This window comes from Lytechinus variegatus, chromosome 1, assembly GCF_018143015.1.
Source record: "Lytechinus variegatus isolate NC3 chromosome 1, Lvar_3.0, whole genome shotgun sequence".
Lineage (NCBI taxonomy): Eukaryota > Metazoa > Echinodermata > Echinoidea > Temnopleuroida > Toxopneustidae > Lytechinus > Lytechinus variegatus.
Window position 1 is genome coordinate 14,582,880 of NC_054740.1, and position 20,541 is coordinate 14,603,420.

Consider the following 20,541-nt stretch of genomic DNA (forward strand, 5'->3'; position numbering starts at 1 on the left):
CTGAATTTATACAGAGTTTCTCTTACCTCTCTACTGAGAATAGCCACAAAACAGCCTCCCATGATATTTGAGGGTTCCATCCGGAGAAACTTGCCAGAGCTCTGCAGCTCAAGGTCGTGCGGGGTGAGGGGCAGGACGGGGGGCACGGGCCGGTAGGGGTTATTCTTGGTACTCATCTTTGAGTTGGTGAACTCAGCAGATTTGGCGACGACGTTCTCGTTCTCTTCCTTCATGATTGACGTGGTGGCGTAGACTACCGCTTGGACTCTGTAAACTGTGTATGTATTAAAAATCAAGATAAGGGGGGGGGGTGTTTCACAAGGATTTAATGCAAATAAGAACCAGTAATCATATATAGTACCACCTCAAGTCCTCAATTAACAAAATCTGGCCAGGTTTCTAACCCATAATGCAACATCCTGAGCAGTGTAGTCTTGTCATTTAGACCCTCTTGAATGATAACCCAGTTATCCACTTCTTACCAATTATATATGTACATTCACACCACAATAATTGTGTTACCAAGTAGCAAAGCGAGTACTTTGAATTTTCCTATACAACTAAAATTATAGGCTAATTTACTCTGTGTGGGTAATAGTTGCCTCAAAAGGCATATTCGAAAACTCTTCACTGGTTGCCCCTGAAGGAATGCATAGTCTCTAAAATCCTTCTTTTGATTTTTCATATACATGTAGTCAATGGAACTTCCCCCACTTCCAATAATTTTTTGATGCATAATTACCAACCCTCAAGAACCTTACGATCCTCATCATCTAATCTCTTACAAATTCCAATTGCTAAGAAATCATGACGGGAACGGGCCTTTGCTCATGCAGGGCCTAACCTGTGGAATTCTCTTCCACAGAGTTTGAAAACCCAGATTTCACTGACCACCATCAAGAGCAACCTGAAAACATACCTGCTTAAGAGTGCTTTTTGATAGACATATTGTTCAGACATGTATTATATGTACAGTACATTTAAATAGCTTTTGTTGTTGTTCTGCTCTGAAGCACCTTGAGCATCTAATCAAGATGGAAAATGCGCTATACAAATCTCATGTATTATTATTTTTAAACTACTTTGTAACTATTCAAAACACAGTCTACAAGACACCTCACATAGTACTGGGCAATTTTCTCTCCCTTAAACAGAGATGCCAAATTCAAAGACCAGCGATGTGTCAGATTTTAGGCAGGGGACAGTGACTCAGTGTAAGATTACCAGGCATCGTATGAACATGAGGATAGGCTGTATTACAGGCATGAGATTTTGGGGAAGAGCAAGAGTATGTGAGTAAGGAAGAGTGGGAGTCTCGCGCTTAAGGAGTGAGACCTGGAGCTAGTCTTACAAAGAGTTACGATTGATCCATTCAACGCCAACTATATAAAAATCCATCAATGTCATAATTTTTTCTTCAAAAAATTTGCACAATGTACTTTGTGAACAAAGAGAAGCACACTGAATTGTCAAGAAAACGATGAATGTATGGATATAAGTCGTATCTATAAAACATTTTGAAATAAACATGCATTTTAGATGTTGTTGTTGCTGGCTTTCCATAGTTGTAGTTGATTGCATCAAGACGGGGTCCTGGCATGTCTCCTTTAAAAGAACTCACATTTCAAGGCATGTTTCATGAGGTCCATGTGCTCCTGTGCTAGTTCATCTATCCTATCTGTGTCTTGTCCTTCTTGGGAAAGTTCTCTCAAAATACTTGGATCTACAATTAAAAAAAAAGGAAGAACACATTGCAAATTTGCATGAGCATTTGAAAAATCAACATATAGAAACTTAGTTAACTGCAAGCTGAGCTTTCTTTTATATCGCTACCCCAAATTTATCAAGATGGGTCCTGAAAACAAACCACTGATTGTAACTGTAACATCAATGGTAAGTACCAAGGAAACCTTGATTTTGATTGGCTGTTAAGTGCTGTAGCCATGGTAACTGTCAATGCTAGAAAAGTTACAACTGAAAACAATTCTTTAGTTTCAATGGAAAAACAACCCCACATGTTTCATGTATCACTATTAAAAGTCAATCTATGAAATCATTTCACATCTACTTTAGATGTTAAATAAAACACAATTTTTTTGCTACTTGCCTCCCCTCCCCCACTCGTTATTTCTCCCTGCCTAAAGGGGTACATCAATATACAAAAACTACCAAATTCATCTAATTGAAAAAAAATATATATATTTTTCAAATCATATCATAAAGCTGCACTGTGCATCCGAAATTCTTATATTTCTCTGTAACGCAGACATGTACTCTCTCATCTTCTCCTTCACATGAACACAAAAAGAGTACTTAAGGATGATTGAGACTTGTTTTATCATTCAAGGTTATCTCATGTCTTTGTCACACTGTTGTGTTCTTTCTGATGTGTGAGAATACAAGTAAAACATAGAGACTATAAAATGAAAGGTTGTTCACCGCCTTGGCACCAAATTCTTCCAATTTGAGAACAAAATTACTTCCGATCATGTCACAAATTTACTCCAACACTGCTTGCAACTCAGCTTCTATTTCTCAGTCACACTGAAGTGTACTTTGAGACTTATTAATCATACAAGGTTTTGCAATTTCTTCATCACACAGTAGCGTACTTTCTGATGTGTGAGATTGATAGTAAAACATAAAGAAGATAATAGAATAACAGGTTGTTCACCACCTTGGCATCTATTGTATTGTTCGCCATCATTCTTTGACTATGGTATCTCCACCTGTTTTTCCATGTTCAATAGACAACTTCTTTCTCAAAGTGAATTATTGATTCAAGGATTTTTTTTTGTGTGTGTGTATTTCTGTCCTCTCCCACGCATCATTATCTATTCATTGACACACTACAAGCAAAATCCTTGGACTTTGGTTGTTTTCTTCTAATTTCTATCATTTGAGTATTATGATAATTTGTGCCTTTCAGAATATTGATGTTCAATGACAAAAGGATGAAACTCGGTGGAATGAGAATATTAAATGAGGAAAATGTGTTATTATTTTAAGGTACACTGTAAATATGTATAGTTACTTTTCAAAACGTCTTATATAAAAAAGAATGGGATATGTGACTCCGATTCCTTTAATTTCATTTAGAACATACAAAAAAATAAAATAAAAGTCAATTTTGAAAGAAAGAAAGAAAAAACAGAATCAGACAACAGAATACATGCACCATCAAAATTAATTATTATGAGATATCTGTAAATGTACATTGTTAGAGACATACAGAAGAGCATGAGCTGCAAATAGAAGATATCATAACTGAGCAATGAATCCAAAAGACATATGAGGATTAACTTGAAGGATTCCTGCATGAGAAGACCTACAATGCCATACAGGGCAATTTCAATAGTTTGACGTTGAAATTGCCCTAGCCATTCCCCTCCCCCACCCCTTCCTAGATCCTTACCCTCTCCTTCTTGTAAGATGTATTCTACAGGGTTAATGATCCCAGATCTTGAATCTCTTGTTGTGACCATCACAAACTTGACACCTTAGAATCGCTATCAGAGCAGCATTCCTGCACCTCCATTGTTTTTGTTTTTTTAACCATTGCACAACATGAAGATTAGCGTGAAATAAGCAATGAAAAGAAGCATGCAAGACACCTGCGTGAGAAGAGGTAGCTTTGACTTTTGGCATGGAGCTTCACAGGGCAATTTCCTAAGCTTGAGGGAGAAATGCCCTTGCCCCCCTCTCCTCTCGCAAACCTGTCTTACCTTCTCCTTCTTGTAAGATGTATTCTACAGGGTTGATAATCCCGGATCTTGAATCCTTAGGTGTGACCATCACAACCTTGACGCCTTTATACTTGGTATCGTTCGGCTGCACAGTCAGAAAGTCATCCCGGATGAACTTTATATCTGAGGGTCATTGGGTCAAGGTCACAAGATGATGACTTCTTAAGCACTCATACTGCTTAATCTGAAACGACAACCTGTTAGGTGCTGAACACATCCTTTGTGGATGCAACTGAAAAAAAAACACCATGATTTTTTTTTTGAACTTTTTTGAAGAGGCATGAAGTAGACATTACCATGTAAATAATCAAATATAAAACTAAATGTACATATGGATTATAATTAATGAATTCCAGTTCCATCTCTCCCTCTTTTTTTACCTCCTTTCCTCTCTGTCTCCTGAAAGTGCTTTGAGGATGTCTACAAAAATGGAAATAGCACTATAAAAATATCATTATCACTGAAATTGATTTAATAAAGGATACTGTGAATTCGTAGCCTTCCCATGCGTGACTCTAACATCTCCAGATGCTCGTCGTCTTTGACACCGAATGCGTAGATGGTAGTGTTGTCCTGATTGGTCAACGTAGCTAGGTGAGCAGTTGTCCAGCCATTCCCAACGTTTGTATGAATGATGTCATCCCCTTCGTTCAGCATGGCTTTCACTGAATGGGGGCCTAAGCAGCATGTCTTATCCTATCAAACAAAACACATATTATGTAGCATAAACAGTTTGAATTTTTTTATGATAGGGCTCTTAATATCAAAAGTGGAAATTACATGTTAATATCTCTTTGCTTGTTTGCTCTGATGTTAAAGATGGCATAAAACAGATATTCTGCTTAAAAAAATATGGCAGACTTTTTTAAACCTGTTTGCATTATTTATCTCTTTCTAATATCCTTTCTTTCACATTAATTTTTAAAATCAAATGAGAGAAAAAAATATACAGTGTAGAGCAAACAAATGTTTGTCTGAAAATTACCGTAACTAACTGTATTTATATAGATTTAATCATTATGAGCTGCGATTCTTTGAGAGCAGGAAAGGGGGAAATAAGAGGATTATTAAAGGCTATCCTCAGTGCATGTCCATGAAGAGCAGGCATTTGGGTAAAGTTCTGAGTTGGTTAAAAGCAACACAGACTCACAGAGTACCATTTTTGGTTAATAAACAGTGAGACTTTTTATATTCGACAATTTTTGGTTAAATCATGTTTAGCACCGTGATATCAACATCAATCATTCAATATTTTTTCAACATTTTATAATTTTGATATCAAAATATTGGCAAGCACTAATCAACACTGAACTTAAAGTCACCCAGTGTAGGCATCTGCATAATACAGTACATGTAACTGGCAGATTTCATTTCATTATACATTTCTTGCCACATGGCAACCCGACAGATCTCAATTCATTGACGGAACTCACACACACCCTCAATCCTTCCTTTCCCCATTTCCACAGGGAGGCAAGTTATTCAGCAAACGTTTCATTTCCTATCCTTCCTTAAAGTATCGATTGGAAAGCATGTGATATGAAAGAGAGGCAGGTGGGCTGGCTACATTAACACTTTTAATCCATAGGGTGCAATCTGAAAACATTTCTTTTGCAGAATGGGTGCACAAACCAAATAAAAGCGACTGCGCTTTGGCGATACTGTTGTATTTGCCTACCGGGTGACTTAGTACTGAGGTCAATAAAGGGTACCTTCAAAAGATGCATTATCTTTGCAAAAAATAAAGTCTCTGACCATACAGATGATGACACAAATTCCTTTCATCTGGCTATTAAAGATCATGTCTGTCAGGGGAAATCAACTTCCTGTTTTAATACTATAATACACTGTGATACTACATGTACACTGTATATAGATGACAACACAAATCCTTTCATCTTATTGGCTAATAATAAATTTTTCAACCCCCTCCCCCCCCCCCCAAAAAAAAAAAACAACTTGATGGTTTATGAAAAATAACACTATTATACAGTTCAATACTGTTTTATACAAAAGATAACACAAATCCTTTCTTCTGATTGGCTAATAATAAATTTGTCAATAAAAAATCAATGACCTGATGGTTTATGAAATATTATCCCCTATTAAGATGTACACTTTAATAATATTTTGATATCTTCAGAAGATAACACAAATCCTTTCATCTGATTGGCTAATAATAAACTTGTAAAAAAAAAACAATGACTTGGTGGTTTATGAAACATCATACAGCTTTATACAAAAGATACCACAAATCTTTTCATCTGTTTGGCAAAGATCAAATCAGTAACTTCCTGTTACTACAATACACTGTGATACTGTTTTGATATCTACCAAAGACAACTCAAATCCTTTCATGTTATTGGCTAAGAACAATTCCTCAATAAAAAAAAATCAAAGACTTGTTGGTTTATGAAACAACCCTATGTTATTTTTTCATTTCTACCGAAGAAAACAAATCCTTTCCTCTGATTGGCTAATAATAAATTTGTCAATAAAAAATCAATGACCTGATGGTTTATGAAATATTATCCCCTATTAAGATGTACACTTTAATGTTTTGATATCTTCAGAAGATAACACAAATCCTTTCATCTGATTGGCTATTTTTATAGTAAACTTGTAAAAAAAAAACAATGACTTGGTGGTTTATGAAACATTATCCTCTAAAGATGTACATGTACAATTTAATACTATTTTGATATCTTCAGAAGATAACACAAATCCTTTCATCTAATTGGCTAATCATAAACTTATAAAAAAAACAATGACTTGATGGTTTATGAAACATTACCCTGTTATACAGTTTTATACAAAAGATTACACGAATCCTTTCATCTGATTGGCTAATCATAAATTTGTCAAAAAACAAACAAAAACAGTGACTTGATGGTTTATGAAGCATTACCATCTCAAGATAATGTATTAAGTTTAATACTGTTCTGATATCTTCAGAAGATAACACAAATCCTTTCATCTGATTGGCTAATAATAAACTTGTCAAAAAAATCAATGACTTTAATGTTTATGAAACATTACACAGCTTTATACAAAAGATAACACAAATCTTTTCATCTGTTTGGCTAATCATAAATTTGTAAAAAAAAAAAAAACAGTGACTTGATGGTCTATGAAGCATTACCCTCTCAAGAAAATGTATTAAGTTTAATACTGTTTTGATATCTTCAGAAGATAACACAAATCCTTTCATCTGATTGGCTAATAATAAACTTGTCAAAAAAAATCAATGACTTGATGGTTTATGAAACATTACACAGCTTTATACAAAACATAACACAAATCTTTTCATCTGTTTGGCGAAGATCAAATCAGTAACTTCCTGTTACTATAATACACTGTGATACTGTTTTGATATCTACCAAAGACAACTCAAATCCTTTCATGTTATTGGCTAAGAACAATTCCTCAATAAAAAAAATCAAAGACTTGTTGGTTTATGAAACAACCCTATGTTGTTTTTTTCATTTCTACCGAAGATAACAAATTGTTTCATCTGATTGGCTTTTAAAAAGAACCATTTCAATTTTCATAGATTTGATGACAAAGAGGACCTCTGCCACATCACAGAAGATTTGAAAAATGGAAATGGTTCTTATTGTACCGTCAGTATATCAACAGACATACTCGTATGTATCATTTCACACCCACTCAAGAAAGAAACAAATATGAGTCATCAGGAACCATTACAACTTTGAAAACTATGCATTCCATATTACATAATAGCAGCTGCCCTTAACTGACGTCACAAATAAAAAACTTCCAATTATAATAACTTTTATAAATTTCCCTAAAGACCTTCAGCAACAATTCTATTATTTTTATTTCTTTTTTTTATACAAGAAATATTTCTTCAGGGTGAAGTTTTCCTACAAGCTTTGGACGATACTAACCTGCAGAATAAGTTTGGATGACCTGACCAGCTCAGATTCTTGAATCTCTTCTCTGGCCGAAGCATGGAACATGAGAACATTGGAGCAGTGATGATCGGTAACAAAGGAATGACTATCTACCATTCTGTCTATTGAGCTCACCAACCTAAAGCCTTCCTCTTGAAGTTCTTCAACTGCATCTTGAACGCTGCAGAAAGCGATTCAGAGAATATAAAGATAAAAGTTCAATAGTTCTGGTTATACAGAATACTGGAAGACTGCTTTTCTATGCGTTTACTGCTTTTCTATAATGTTTCGTAACGACTTGCTACTATTAAAATCAAATGCACAATTTCTTTATTAACAAGTTTACTATCAGTCAATCAAATTGAATGATATCAGTAGCTTTACACTATTAATACCACTTTTTTATAGTTACAATTTTATGAAACAGTGCCCTGGTGTTTGCAAAAAAGCAAATGGAATCACCAAAATTATAAGAAATTGACTCAAATTTTTCAGAAGTTACATGCACTTCTGAAAAGTACTGTGATTTGCTGCATTTTAAATATTTTTTTAGAGAAATGGTTTGCAGGTACCATTTTTTCCCCACAAGGGTCCTGTTTCATTAAACTTGTTTTAACACATTGCTGTAACAATTTGAAGCTACTGAAATTGTTCAATCTGATTGGTTGATAATAAACTTGTTATAAGCAATAAGTCTCTTTGAAAGTGGACCCAGTCTGGCTTTTTCTGAATTTCGCAAAGAAAATTTTATAGCCAACAAAGATTACACCTCAAGCCAATCTTTCTCAAAACATTTTGCGTTAAAATGCTTTTAAAGCAATATCAGCTGCTGAGGGTTTGATAATATTTTTGTCACTTTCATCCATCAAACCTTACGACAAACAACTGTTTTTTTAATAACATCGTTGTTATATGATTTAACAGGATTTTTATGCACCGTCAAATGGTAAGAATTGAAAATATTTGAATTAGAACCTTGGTTTCAGCAGAAGTTATGAAAAAATATATATCTTTAATATTATAATGGTCATAGCTCGATAGGTGATTTGAATAATAATAAAACTGGGATAAATCTAAAAGTACAAAATCTGAGAAAGGTCCAATAAAAAATGGGTTCGAGGGCAGATCCATAAAAAAAAACGTTGACAGAGCACCCCCTTTATTCAACCATTATAATTTCATGGTAGTGTTTTTTTTCATAAAAGAATTGAATAAAATTACAATTCAAAAAGGGGTACTGACTCTCTGTTCAATACTCTGAGATGGGTCAAGGGTACAGGATTCTAATCAATCACAATTTCAATTAAATCATCTGAATTAAACCCGCTGGAGACCTTTTTAATAGCCTCAATTTATTAGCCAGCTTGGGTCTACGGAAACACTTCTTCATTAACATAATCGCCCAGTAACCAATGGGTTTAAATAATCTCTTGTTGCACTTGTAGCAAATATGACAAATACATGAAATACAAACATAATAATTGAGACAGACATTTTCTTTCAAGAAACAGAATACAGCTATTCACTTGTACCCAAAAGTGAACCATTATTTTCCACTGGCTGTAAATATTATTCTCAAATTTTCATTTATCTGTGCTTTCCAGTGCTCAAGATCCATGAGATTTTTTTAAAAAATCAAAAACAAGAAATTTTACTTCGACATTTCATGGGATGGCCAGGTACACCTTTTGCGACATCTTGTTAAAAAAATTCCACAATCGCTATACGAACCTTATCGAAAGTTGATTAATCCAGGCATAGCAGGGCAGCTGCGATCCACATTTCTCCCTCTCCCTGACCGTCGCGGGCAGTAGATTCTCTATGCTCGCTGCCTGGTACTTGATGCGGTTCCTGGCGAGAGCAGCGTTTAGTTTTGTGGTGTACCGTAACATGTCCTCTTCCACCTCCTGAATGTACGGGATACACGTCTCTGGCTGACGTCGCGCTCGCTTTGCAAACTTGCGGTACACCATGTCGCATAGAATTACCATGATCATACCATGATTCTCACCAGCCTATAAATTGGATAAAAATGAAATGCTTTTGGTATACTGGAACAAAATTACCGATCTTTTTTAAATTATGAAGAGGATGACAAAATTATGATAGTATTACCCTCTTATGTAAAAAAAAATCGAACATAATTGCATAGAAAATTATTAGCTTTTTAAAGGAAAATTCATGACAAGTATTCAACTATAAACATGAGAGCGAGAGGGGGAAAGGGGGAGAGATAGAGGGAAAAGGAAGGAAAATGGTACTTCTTGTAATTTCTATATTTTGAAAGTACATGTACTTATCTTGTGTCAAAATAATGCACTGAAAATGCATTGGCCATGTGAAAATATCTAGTATTATAGACTTACATATACAAATACAAAATACAGGGAGAAATGTCATCAATCATTCAATATTTACCCACCAAATACAATATTCCCATTTATCCACCTAAAAGGCTTTTGTTTACATTAGCTGCAAAGTTACACATAACAATGCCCAATTTAATTGACTATACAAGTGGGTAGGTAAATATGCCAAGCCGTTATTGATTATTCATTGTCAAAATTACAGTCATATCAGCTTCAATTATTGTCCTTTGCAGCCTCTTCTTCGGCAATCTGAATCTCCTATTAGAATTCACAATATATAGCAAGCACATATTTTCACCACATTTTTCTATCAACATTTATAAAATAACTGTAATACTTACTGATGCATCGTAACTGTAAAATCCACTGTCCATAAGTACATCTTCTAATAGAGCTTGATCTGAAAGGAAAAACAAAATAAAATTTGAATTATTCAAGGATAACATGGAATGCTCACTGTACATGAATACATGTAGTACTTGAAAACAAAATTAAATACCCATATCATTAACCTCAGGGATGTATCACAAAAAAAGGATGCAAGAGTAAGGCTTTTTGAAAGTGCCAACATGGATATGAAATTCAATATTTAATCTTTAAACATGATAGAATGCATTCTAGGAGTATGAACAGAAAATTTGGTGAAACCTGGGGACCGTTTCATGAAGTTGTCAGCACTGACAACTTGTTTTTCTCTGACAGTTACCATGGTAACAGTCAGAGGTTAGTACCTCTCAGCCAATCAAAACTAAGGATTTTACGAAAATTGTCAGCACTGAGCGCAAGTGTAAGCCCTATTTGACACTTGCAAGTTATCGTTGTTGGATCATTATACAAGCGCCCCCCTTCATCTTAATCATGATCAAGCAGATAACTTTCCCCTGAACATAGATATTTTTTTTCTTTGTGTAATCGTTCAGCCCAAGCATCTCCTTAAATTGTCATACCACTGCATGCATGCAACCTTGGTATAATAAGTAAATACCAAGGTTGGAAATGACCATAATCATACATTATTATGTAAAATTTAATGTATTCAATTTTATGATGGTCACACTATGTACATTGTCATGACATGCAGAAACGAATAAATAAATAAATAGATCATCATCATAATTAGTTTCACGACAAACATTTATTCATACATTCAAGACTGTTTGTTGACATTTACATCCATAATGTATAGGAATATAGGGGATGCCAAATCAATGGTTTATATCATTTTTTATGTGTCTGTTTGTTAAAATATCTTCCCTTCTAATCTTGATCAATGATCATAATTATATACAATGTATTTTCAGTTTGTCACTAGTTTCATGTTTGAAAAAAAAAGCAATGACAGAGCTCTTTTTGAAATGCCACATTGCACCAGACAATAAAGCATTGATGTATAGCTCCATCCGAAAGGTAGTTATCATGGTCGTTAAGGCTGAATGCCGACAGACCTTTCAATTATTCACTAACACCTTCCACACAACGGAAGCAATCAATCTACTCCGAAGATATTGTCTACAGCATTGAGCACGACAACCAACTGAATGGAGTACAAGTTTGTAATTACCAAATTAGTTTTCTACATGGAATGTAAAGTGGTGAAAGATAAATGAACCATAATTTGATGACAATAATGGAAATGAAATTTAAGCCTTAAAAATTAAAGTTATTGAGCACTCAATTGGAACTATCTGGCTTTTTCATCCCTCTACAACATTCTACATGTAAATGTGCATACAGACCTGTACATGTACATGAAGAATACTGCCCATACTGTACCTTTCGTCAATAATGAAATTTCTATTCAATTCTTATCAATTTCTTAAAGTAGACACACGAAGAAAATTTCACGAAAGTGATGATTATAGACAAATTATATATGGATGGAAAGGTATTGTCTTTTTATACACAAATATGTCACTAAAAAGTCTTATAGATGTCGTGGAAATGCAAGAAATGAAATTATTAGACACCCTTCTCAGCCCCCCAGACCGACAATCACGCAGCCGAAAACGGTCGAGAATAATGATGTCACACAATCGACGTGCTCATCATCTCTCTGTGCATCATGCACTGAATCACCTTACTGACCTGTTCAATATCTTCCGAATATACCGTTTTCTTGATGTAATGTGATATTCAATTTTTGTTTTCGACAACTTCAGACCAAACGTGAATCAGAACTGTGTTCCTTTGCCCGTTTTTATTGAATTGTGGACTGTAAAGACCAATTTTGTCCACTGCAGTCGTCATTGTGTTGCTCCACTCTGAGTGAGTGAGTCGCTGCCCAAATAATATAAGTAGAGAATCTAATCAAGAACTTGAAAATCAAAAGCAGCAATTAAGAAGTAAGATTTAATAAATAAAGGACTGAAAAGAACCTCACATGAAAATAAAAAGAGAAAAAAGAGCTGATAGGAATGGGGAAGGAACATAATTAAAAAAAAAAAAATCCAGAACCAAAAAAAATCAAAGAGTTTCGAACCTGGATCCCTGCACTCATAAAATAATTGCGTGCGAACAGATTTGTCTACAGACCATGTCGTTATATGGTCCGTGTTCATAACAATATATGAACAAAGTGCGTTCGCTGCTGTTGCCTCGCAGTGCTTCGGCAATCCAACTGCAATTCCAATCATTTCGCGATCATATATTGCCGTGTTTTTTTGTGGTTCCTGAACTTGCTACGTAATTAAATTTCATAATTTTTATTCAGTTGTGAAGACGAATGTCTATGCTTTATATTGATAATAATATCAATGTGGTGCAAGCATGATTTCTAAGTGAAAATATGCTTTGTTTATTCACGTATATTTCTTGAAAACAAATAATTTTTTCTAAGCTAAATATCGGTTACCAAAATATGTTAAATGTGCATTTCATTTTACTGTTCAGAAAATTCAAACTTTTATCTATGTAATAAGACCAATCTTGAGAGGAATAAACTATTCTAAGAGCAAAAAACGCTGATTGGAAAGATCGTCTTCAATGGGCTGCTGTCAGCTCAGCTGCTCACTGCTCGTGGTGTGACATCACTCAGCTGGAGCTCGCCAGAGGACGGACGAAGGCAGAAATATGCCATGAAAATAAGTCATTTTTGAGAGCTGATTTCTGCAAACTCTCATCACTATTTTAAAAACTTCCCCTTTACAATGATGACTAAAAAAAGTCATTATAAAATACTTTTGATTCTTCGGTTGTCTACTTTAATAATTTTATAATCTTTTTAAACTGATTTCAGACATTTATTATTTGAGAAATACATACATGTGTATGACACCCTTTCTTTTGTTTCTAGTATGGAATATAAAGCAAATAATTACCATGATTACATTGTGGTTTCAGTAGAAAAGAATATACTTCCAGCAATATGAATGCACCTATGTTCCTTTTCTCCATTATCACTTTTGAAAGACAGTTTACACATACATTTATCCAACTTGCCTCAGAAATAAGATTGTAATGGTCTGATCTAGGATTGACCATGGGGGGGGGCTTTCAAAATAAAAATTGGCTAAAGCAGGGCTCGACATTAACAGTGGCCCGGGGCAACCAAAAATGAGAGTAGGGCCACCACAATTATAGTACAAAAGCCCACACTTGTTTGTCCAGTTTGACTCACCAAAGTCTTGATGTTGTTTGATATTGTTTTAGGGACACAAAATTTGCCTCACGGGCCACCAAGAATGTGTTTTTGATAATTTTGGTGGACCATTCAGGACACCAAGAAAAAAATTAGTGAGGAGCCTTGCAAACAGTATGAAAAAATGGTTCAAAGGATACTTCCACTGAAGCAATTGCAAACACAAAGTTGATTATCAACCCACTAGTCACTGATGCCCTCCCCCCAAAAAAAAAAAATTAAGAGGCCAGGATGAGACTTAATTCACCCTTGAATTGTCCCATCACTTTCACCAATGTTCATTACTTATTTATGAGTAAAGTTACATGCATGAACAAGACCTGGGATGAATGAAAAGGGAAAAAAAGCATCACCATACATGTAGATATCCACCATGACAAAAGCAAACTAGTACATATTGAAATTTATTGCAACAGCAAGGATATGAATTTATCAATAGCTGAGCAATAAAAAAAAAGATGTGGGAGATTCAAATATTTAGAGCCTCCAGCACTGTGGTCACCTAGCAACCACTGCAAACAAAATTGAATTTAATTGGAATATATTGTCAGTTTGTCACAGAAGTCCATACCAGCATATCAATATCTCTTCATTCATTCACTGTGTCCTCATCATGACCTCAGCAAATGAACGGTTCGGCACTGTATCAATAATGCTGGGGGAAAAAAACTTTAATATGTAATTTGTTCCAATTTACTGTGTGAAACTAATATACAATACCAATGCAAACATAACATCAGATTCATTCTTGTGATGTACTCACCCCCCCCCCCAAAAAAAAAAAAATGAAATGAAATTGATCATAATTTGTTTTGGTTCAATTTCAAAGTGATCCCTATTTCATGTTTCATCAAACAAAGTGAGCCCAATTATTGCATCAAAGACTTCTGAGGATATCTTTCCATAATTGTTGTTTCATTATCATTGATGCTCAAATGGGAAACTTTTTTTCAAGATTCACGAACAAACATCTTAAAAACCTCCAGATGGTTCAGACTCAGGCAAAGTAGTGAATTTTAGGTGAGGACTTTAATGTCCAATTTAGACTATCAATTTACATGAAACAGAGATTTCAACATGACCCTGTTTTGTTTGTTAAAGGACAAGTCCACCCCAACAAAAAGATGATTTGAAAAAAGGAGAAAAATCCAACAAGCAAAACACTGAAAATTTCATCAAAATCAGATGTAGAATAAGAAAGTTATGACATTTTAAAGTTTTGCTTAAATTTGTTATGGTTTTCCTACATGTACAAAGCCTTTTAATAAAGATATTTCTCAAGAAAATTACTTCCTCTTCCATCTGTTCTAATTCTTAACAATAGTTCTTCAATTTTAGCAACGATTACACTCCAGAACGACAAAGTTTTTTGGGGGGTCAAAATCCAATAATCAATTTTTGTATCCTTTGGGACTATTTTTTTTCTTCTCATTATTCCTGAGAAAATTTTGATTTCTGGAAATAGAAAATAATAGAATGCAATTATTTATAGCGTACACTGTATATACCATTATAATAAAATAGATTAATCATACAAGTAGATACTAGTATCTGATTTTGATAACATCACCTGTGTATACTGTGCTAATTCATTTTTAACAAGCATTTTATTTTCTATTACTTTGTATGCACTGTATGAATTAAAATCCCTTTTGTGCTAAATGTGAATTTTTCAGATTGGGGCCCAGTTACACAAGACTTCCAATCAAATGTCAAAAGATATACATTCTGATTGGTTGATATCATAAATTGAACAATATTTGTATATTGATTATCTGACAAAGCAAACCTCTGTATATGTAAACCAGGCTTTTGAGTCAAAATTAGGAAAAGAAAAACTCCAATACTAGCTGGCCTCAATATTGATTATCATTTTCAATTTCTACATTTTCATGACATTTCAGGCTATCAGCTCCAAACAATCAGTCATCTATTGTCTTTCTTTCTTGTTTTTTGTTCAATCATTCTCAAGAGAATTCCCTCTAGATATCATGAAAATGATATTCTACACATGCACCTCTACACACCAGCCTATAAATCCAATACTGTACAGATTATATCTACATGTATAAAGTTCTTATAAATCCTCATATTGATTTCTTAATGGCTCATATTTTCTCATGAGATACATGTACAGTATGCTCAAAAAATAAAATTTAGCAAGTGTCTATGTCTGCAGATGAGTCAGAGCATACTCACTCATACCCCTTTCATAAACCCAATTATGCGGCTAATAGCAGCATAATTTGGTCGTAAAATCGGAAGGGACCAGAGTTATCCGCATTATGTTGATGCTGCTATTATCCGCATAATAGCAGCATCGGGACAAGATTTTGACTTTATGAACGCATTTCGAAAGTAATGTGGATAATTGCCATGGAGCGGTCACAAGGTCACCCTTTTTCAACGCAACCGCATCGGAGGGGGTGTGTGCGGTTGCCATGACAATTATCCTCCTTTTTCAGGAAGGGTGCTCGTAAAAATAATGTGGATTATTTTCGGAGTTTATGAACGCAATTTTTATTGAATTATCCGCATTACTCTTCGGCGGCTAATTGGAGGATAGGTTTATGAAAAGGGTATCAGACTCTTGTGTATTAAGGGGACAGTAGTCTGCAGGCAGAGATCCAGATTGAAACTTTGATCAACAAGTGTGTCTACACGTAAAGACTAGCACAATACTTGCTGTTTGGCCTTCAGTACACTGGGCATGGGTAGGCAGCAATTCAGACCCTTTACTCGAGTGAAGGGTTTGCACAGCAGACTCATACCGTTTTCATACTGAAGGCGAAGTGGAGTTACTCCGGAATAACTCCGGATTGAGTTTATACGCTTGTACAGCGGACCGACTTTAAACCCCCTTTCATATTGGCAAGCACCGCAGCGGTGTATCCGCAGCCGTTGCTATGGTTTCCAAGTGAGTTTGCACCATACGTGTGGCGAGATCACAGCGATAAGCGCATACCGCATTTCCGGTGCGGAGTAACTCCGTTTGTAACCCTCTTCTCGAAGTGGGTTGAGTACTCCGCTTTGAATCCGGATCGAACTAATCTCAGAATTTTCATATTGCCCTCCAAAGTGCAGTAACTCCTCCTGGACTCCGGACTAACTCCACTTCGGCTCTCACTATGAAAGGGGTATAAGGGGACAGACAGGGCAGTTCCTCCAAAACAATTTTTTTTTCTTAAATTTCTGACCATTCACACCTGTCTTTGCTGCTTGGACACACTGTATGAAGCCTCATACCTAAAATGAACATCAATTCACACAAATAAACTCTCCTCTATAAAAGTTTGTTTCCTAAAGCCAGGGACATTTTGCCAAGAAGCAAAGAAATCCCCCCTCCTCTCGGGCAACAGTCTGAATGTGGGCTACATGTATGTGATTGCTTTAAATTGTAATTTGGATGATAGTCAAATTTCTCAAGGTTTTCGTTATTTTTCTTGAAACCTCAACCAGATGGGAGCACCAGATCAGACTCTGTATAAACAGCCAGTCCTCAAGGGATTTAATCTTCAAACCCCAAAGGCAAAATGGAGACCATATCCTCTTCATACAATATGCCAAGTATGGCAGAAACACCCCCAAAACTGATATTGAAAACTTAGACAAGTAAGTATTGTTTCATCAAGAAAACTCCTCAATTCTGGTGACCTGAGTTGACCTTTGAACCACATGTCACTTGGCCAAGTTTCAAACAGGATATCTGCATTCACAAAACCCCAGAGGAATAAAATATACATTGGGTAGAATTACCATGGGAACCCCTTTAAAACCCCTATCTATCACACTCACAGGATAAAAATAGCATCTCCATGGACTATATTGAACCCGTAGTAACTCTTCAAATGTTTTGCATTACAGGATGAAGTGCAAAATCTGTGCATTATACTTTTTATCTACCAGAATACAGGTCTGAGAAAAGATAAAATATTAAGAAAAAAGAAACCTAATGATATATTTTCTTCAATTGTACAGTGTTAGTCTAAATTCAAGGACTATTTTACTTGTCAGCCTACATTCTTGTATGTTTTCATCTTGCTAATGGCCAATTTTTACAAGTGTTGCCATGACAATAATGCCAAACTTGTAGAATGTCCAAAACGAATTATCTTAAAGTAAGTCCTGAGCAATAATACATCAAAGAAAAGATGTTAAGAATTTTATTGTTACCCAAGTATCTTTGTATTCATGGACTGCCCCCCCCCCCCCCCACTCTCCCTCCCATTTATGAATTATTACATTCCATGCTCAGCAACAGATTATTTCTTAAACATAAACAAAATAAACTGGGAGGAATGAACCTTTCTTTGTTCAAGTACATGTGCATGATGTATTCCTATTTCATGGAAGAGCCTTCATGCAGGGTGCTACATAACTTTTTAGGAGCACTTGCCCAGTCGGGCAAGTAAATTTTTGAATAGTTAGGTATACTTGCCAAAAAATCTATTTCACTTGCCCGAAAAATCCTTGAAAATTTATTTTTACCTCTTCAAAAGAAAGTTTTGCGGTTTTATAAACCATTGACTGTTTTCTCTCTTTTGACATGAACTGATCTACCTTGTTATTGCATTTCTTTTTCAAAAGTGATTTTATCTTGCCTGCCATGACCACAATTAGGGTCAATATCACATCATCGACCCTAATTTTGGTCATTCTACTTTGAGAAGTTTGCTTACCCAATTCGGGTAAGGAGTTTTGGTCTTTACTCCAAAACACTTGCCCGACTCTAACTTTTACTTGCCCCGGGCAATCGGGCAAGTGCTTACAGTATGTAGCACCCTGCTTCATGTACATTGATCTCACTTTTTGTGCTTTTAGCATCTACATGTAGTGCATTACTTTCTGTCATAATTCTCAAACTTTCTGACAAAGCAAGATTTTTTTTAATGATATTTTGTGATTTTATTGAAAACACTCTAAATGGTTTCTGATCTTAATAAATTAATACTGTACGCCCTTTTTCCGGGAACAAAAAATGTGCAGTCCACTGATCAAGTTCCCAGAAAAAAAGTCTCTCACGCGATGCGCAATCCAGTTCCCGCAAAAAGGCCACTAGCGTGTATTGGTCTATGCGCTTATCAATAAAGCACGTTGAACAAAGAAATGTCTGTTTTCCGGGAACAAAATGCACAATCCATTTCCCAGAAAAAAGATGCATACTACAGTGCGTATCAAAAAAAAGTTTACACTTTGGAAAAATCCTGTTAAATTATGTATTTGTAATATCCTGAAGATTTTTCCACATTTTAACATTGGTACAGGTCCATTAAAGCAAATAACGATATAACTGTCAAAAAATATTTCCGCTTGAGTGAGCACCACTTACTTTTGAAAAGTTAGGGGAAAATTATTTGCGCAGAACATTGAAATAGTTATGCGAATAAAAGTAGACCGTAATCATGAAGAAAACATGGAATTTAGCTAGTAAAATTGATTTGAAGATATCTTCTACTTTGTTAGACTTGTTTCCTTGCCCAAAACACATCGAAGAGTGCATTTCGCCTTACCCCAATCCCCCACACACCCAGCCCATCGTGACGATATTTGCTTTACACTGAGGTGTGATTTACATGGAATGGTTTAAGCTTGATTTTCATTATGTTTATCATTGCTAAAATTGAGAAAAGTTTGGAGAAACAAGTATTAAATGAAAAATGAAATGTAAACCCACTTTCAATGATAAAAACTTAGTGAAAAAATGCTGGAGATGTCTGATATAAACTTTTCTTCAGATTCAGTTATGTCCTCAGATCCAGCTGGCACAAGTAGGGTAAATGTTGTGCTTAATAAGAGTTGAAATTTCACTATGGGTGGCAAAATTGTTACAAAATGCTGGAATGTATCCGTTTTATTTCAATTGACTAAAAGTGCAAGGGAAATGTATGATAAATATTTCGTAGGGTAAGTTTGATTTCGCCGTTTCCCCTTGACACAGCATGAAAACGAGCATTTCTGCGCAAACAGATTTCTGCGAGCTTTACAGAAATGGACAGTGCTCACTCAAGTGTAACATTCTGACAAAACTTTTACTTTCATTGGATAGATGAGACCCAAACCCAAGATTATACGTGCAAAAATTACCCACATGTTGTATATTTTTAAATTCCCAGGGCTTTTTCAAAGTGTAAACTTTTTTTGATACGCACTGTATATACATTGTATGTAAAGCACGTTGGAATGTTTTTGCTTTTACATTACATTATAATGACATCACATTTAGATTCGAGAACAGTACCAGAAGAAAGTTCATGATATGCTTTTTCCATTTCAGCAAATATAAAAAAAAAAAATTTAAAACATCGATAAGTCCCTTCTTGCAGGGAAGCCGAAAAATTTTACTTCGAGATATGCAAGTGTCTATCATGCTTTATTTGGGTTTAGAAAAAGTGCCTGGAGTAGTTAATCATTGGACCCATGATGATATCCTATTGAGGCACTAGTTATGCAGTACAATGCCCTCTAAAAGGCATGTTTAGCATATAACTGTAAACATTTCCAATTGAGTTCTCTAACTTCCATTGTTACCAAATACACAGGGAGTCAGGTAGTTAATCTCCCCAGTATACTTTAGGGGAGGGTTCAATTGTCTACCTGTACGGTAGGAGGGTTTCGATAGGGATTTATTGTACCTGGGTACCTTTATAATTGGAGCACTAAATGGTCCAATTTGTCATTAATCTTTGATAGATGTTGTCAGATAAAATATCTGATTGTCTGTGAAATGATTGCTCGTAATCTAGAAGTTCATGCTTAATTTAATTGTTCAGTATCTGAACATTAAACACATGCGTTAAGTTATCTGCACTAATTAGCACTACATAAATGCACTTTAATATCTGCTGAAGATCAAGCAAAAACAAATTTGCACT

At 35.2% G+C, this 20,541-nt stretch overlaps 1 protein-coding gene across 2 annotated transcripts in view; it reads right to left on the minus strand.

The window, feature by feature from the left end:
* Nucleotides 1-20,541, minus strand: part of LOC121406840 (putative methyltransferase NSUN7) — a 39,360-nt gene that overhangs the window by 11,621 nt on the left and 7,198 nt on the right. For both annotated transcript variants that reach the window (XM_041597721.1, XM_041597713.1), the window contains exons 3-9: nt 10,374-10,432; nt 9,395-9,678; nt 7,658-7,844; nt 4,232-4,442; nt 3,726-3,869; nt 1,622-1,723; nt 27-274 (exon numbers count right to left, since the gene is read on the minus strand). In XM_041597721.1, coding sequence (XP_041453655.1) covers nt 27-274; nt 1,622-1,723; nt 3,726-3,869; nt 4,232-4,442; nt 7,658-7,844; nt 9,395-9,678; nt 10,374-10,432 — 1,235 coding nt within the window. The remainder of the gene's footprint in view (nt 1-26; nt 275-1,621; nt 1,724-3,725; nt 3,870-4,231; nt 4,443-7,657; nt 7,845-9,394; nt 9,679-10,373; nt 10,433-20,541) is intronic.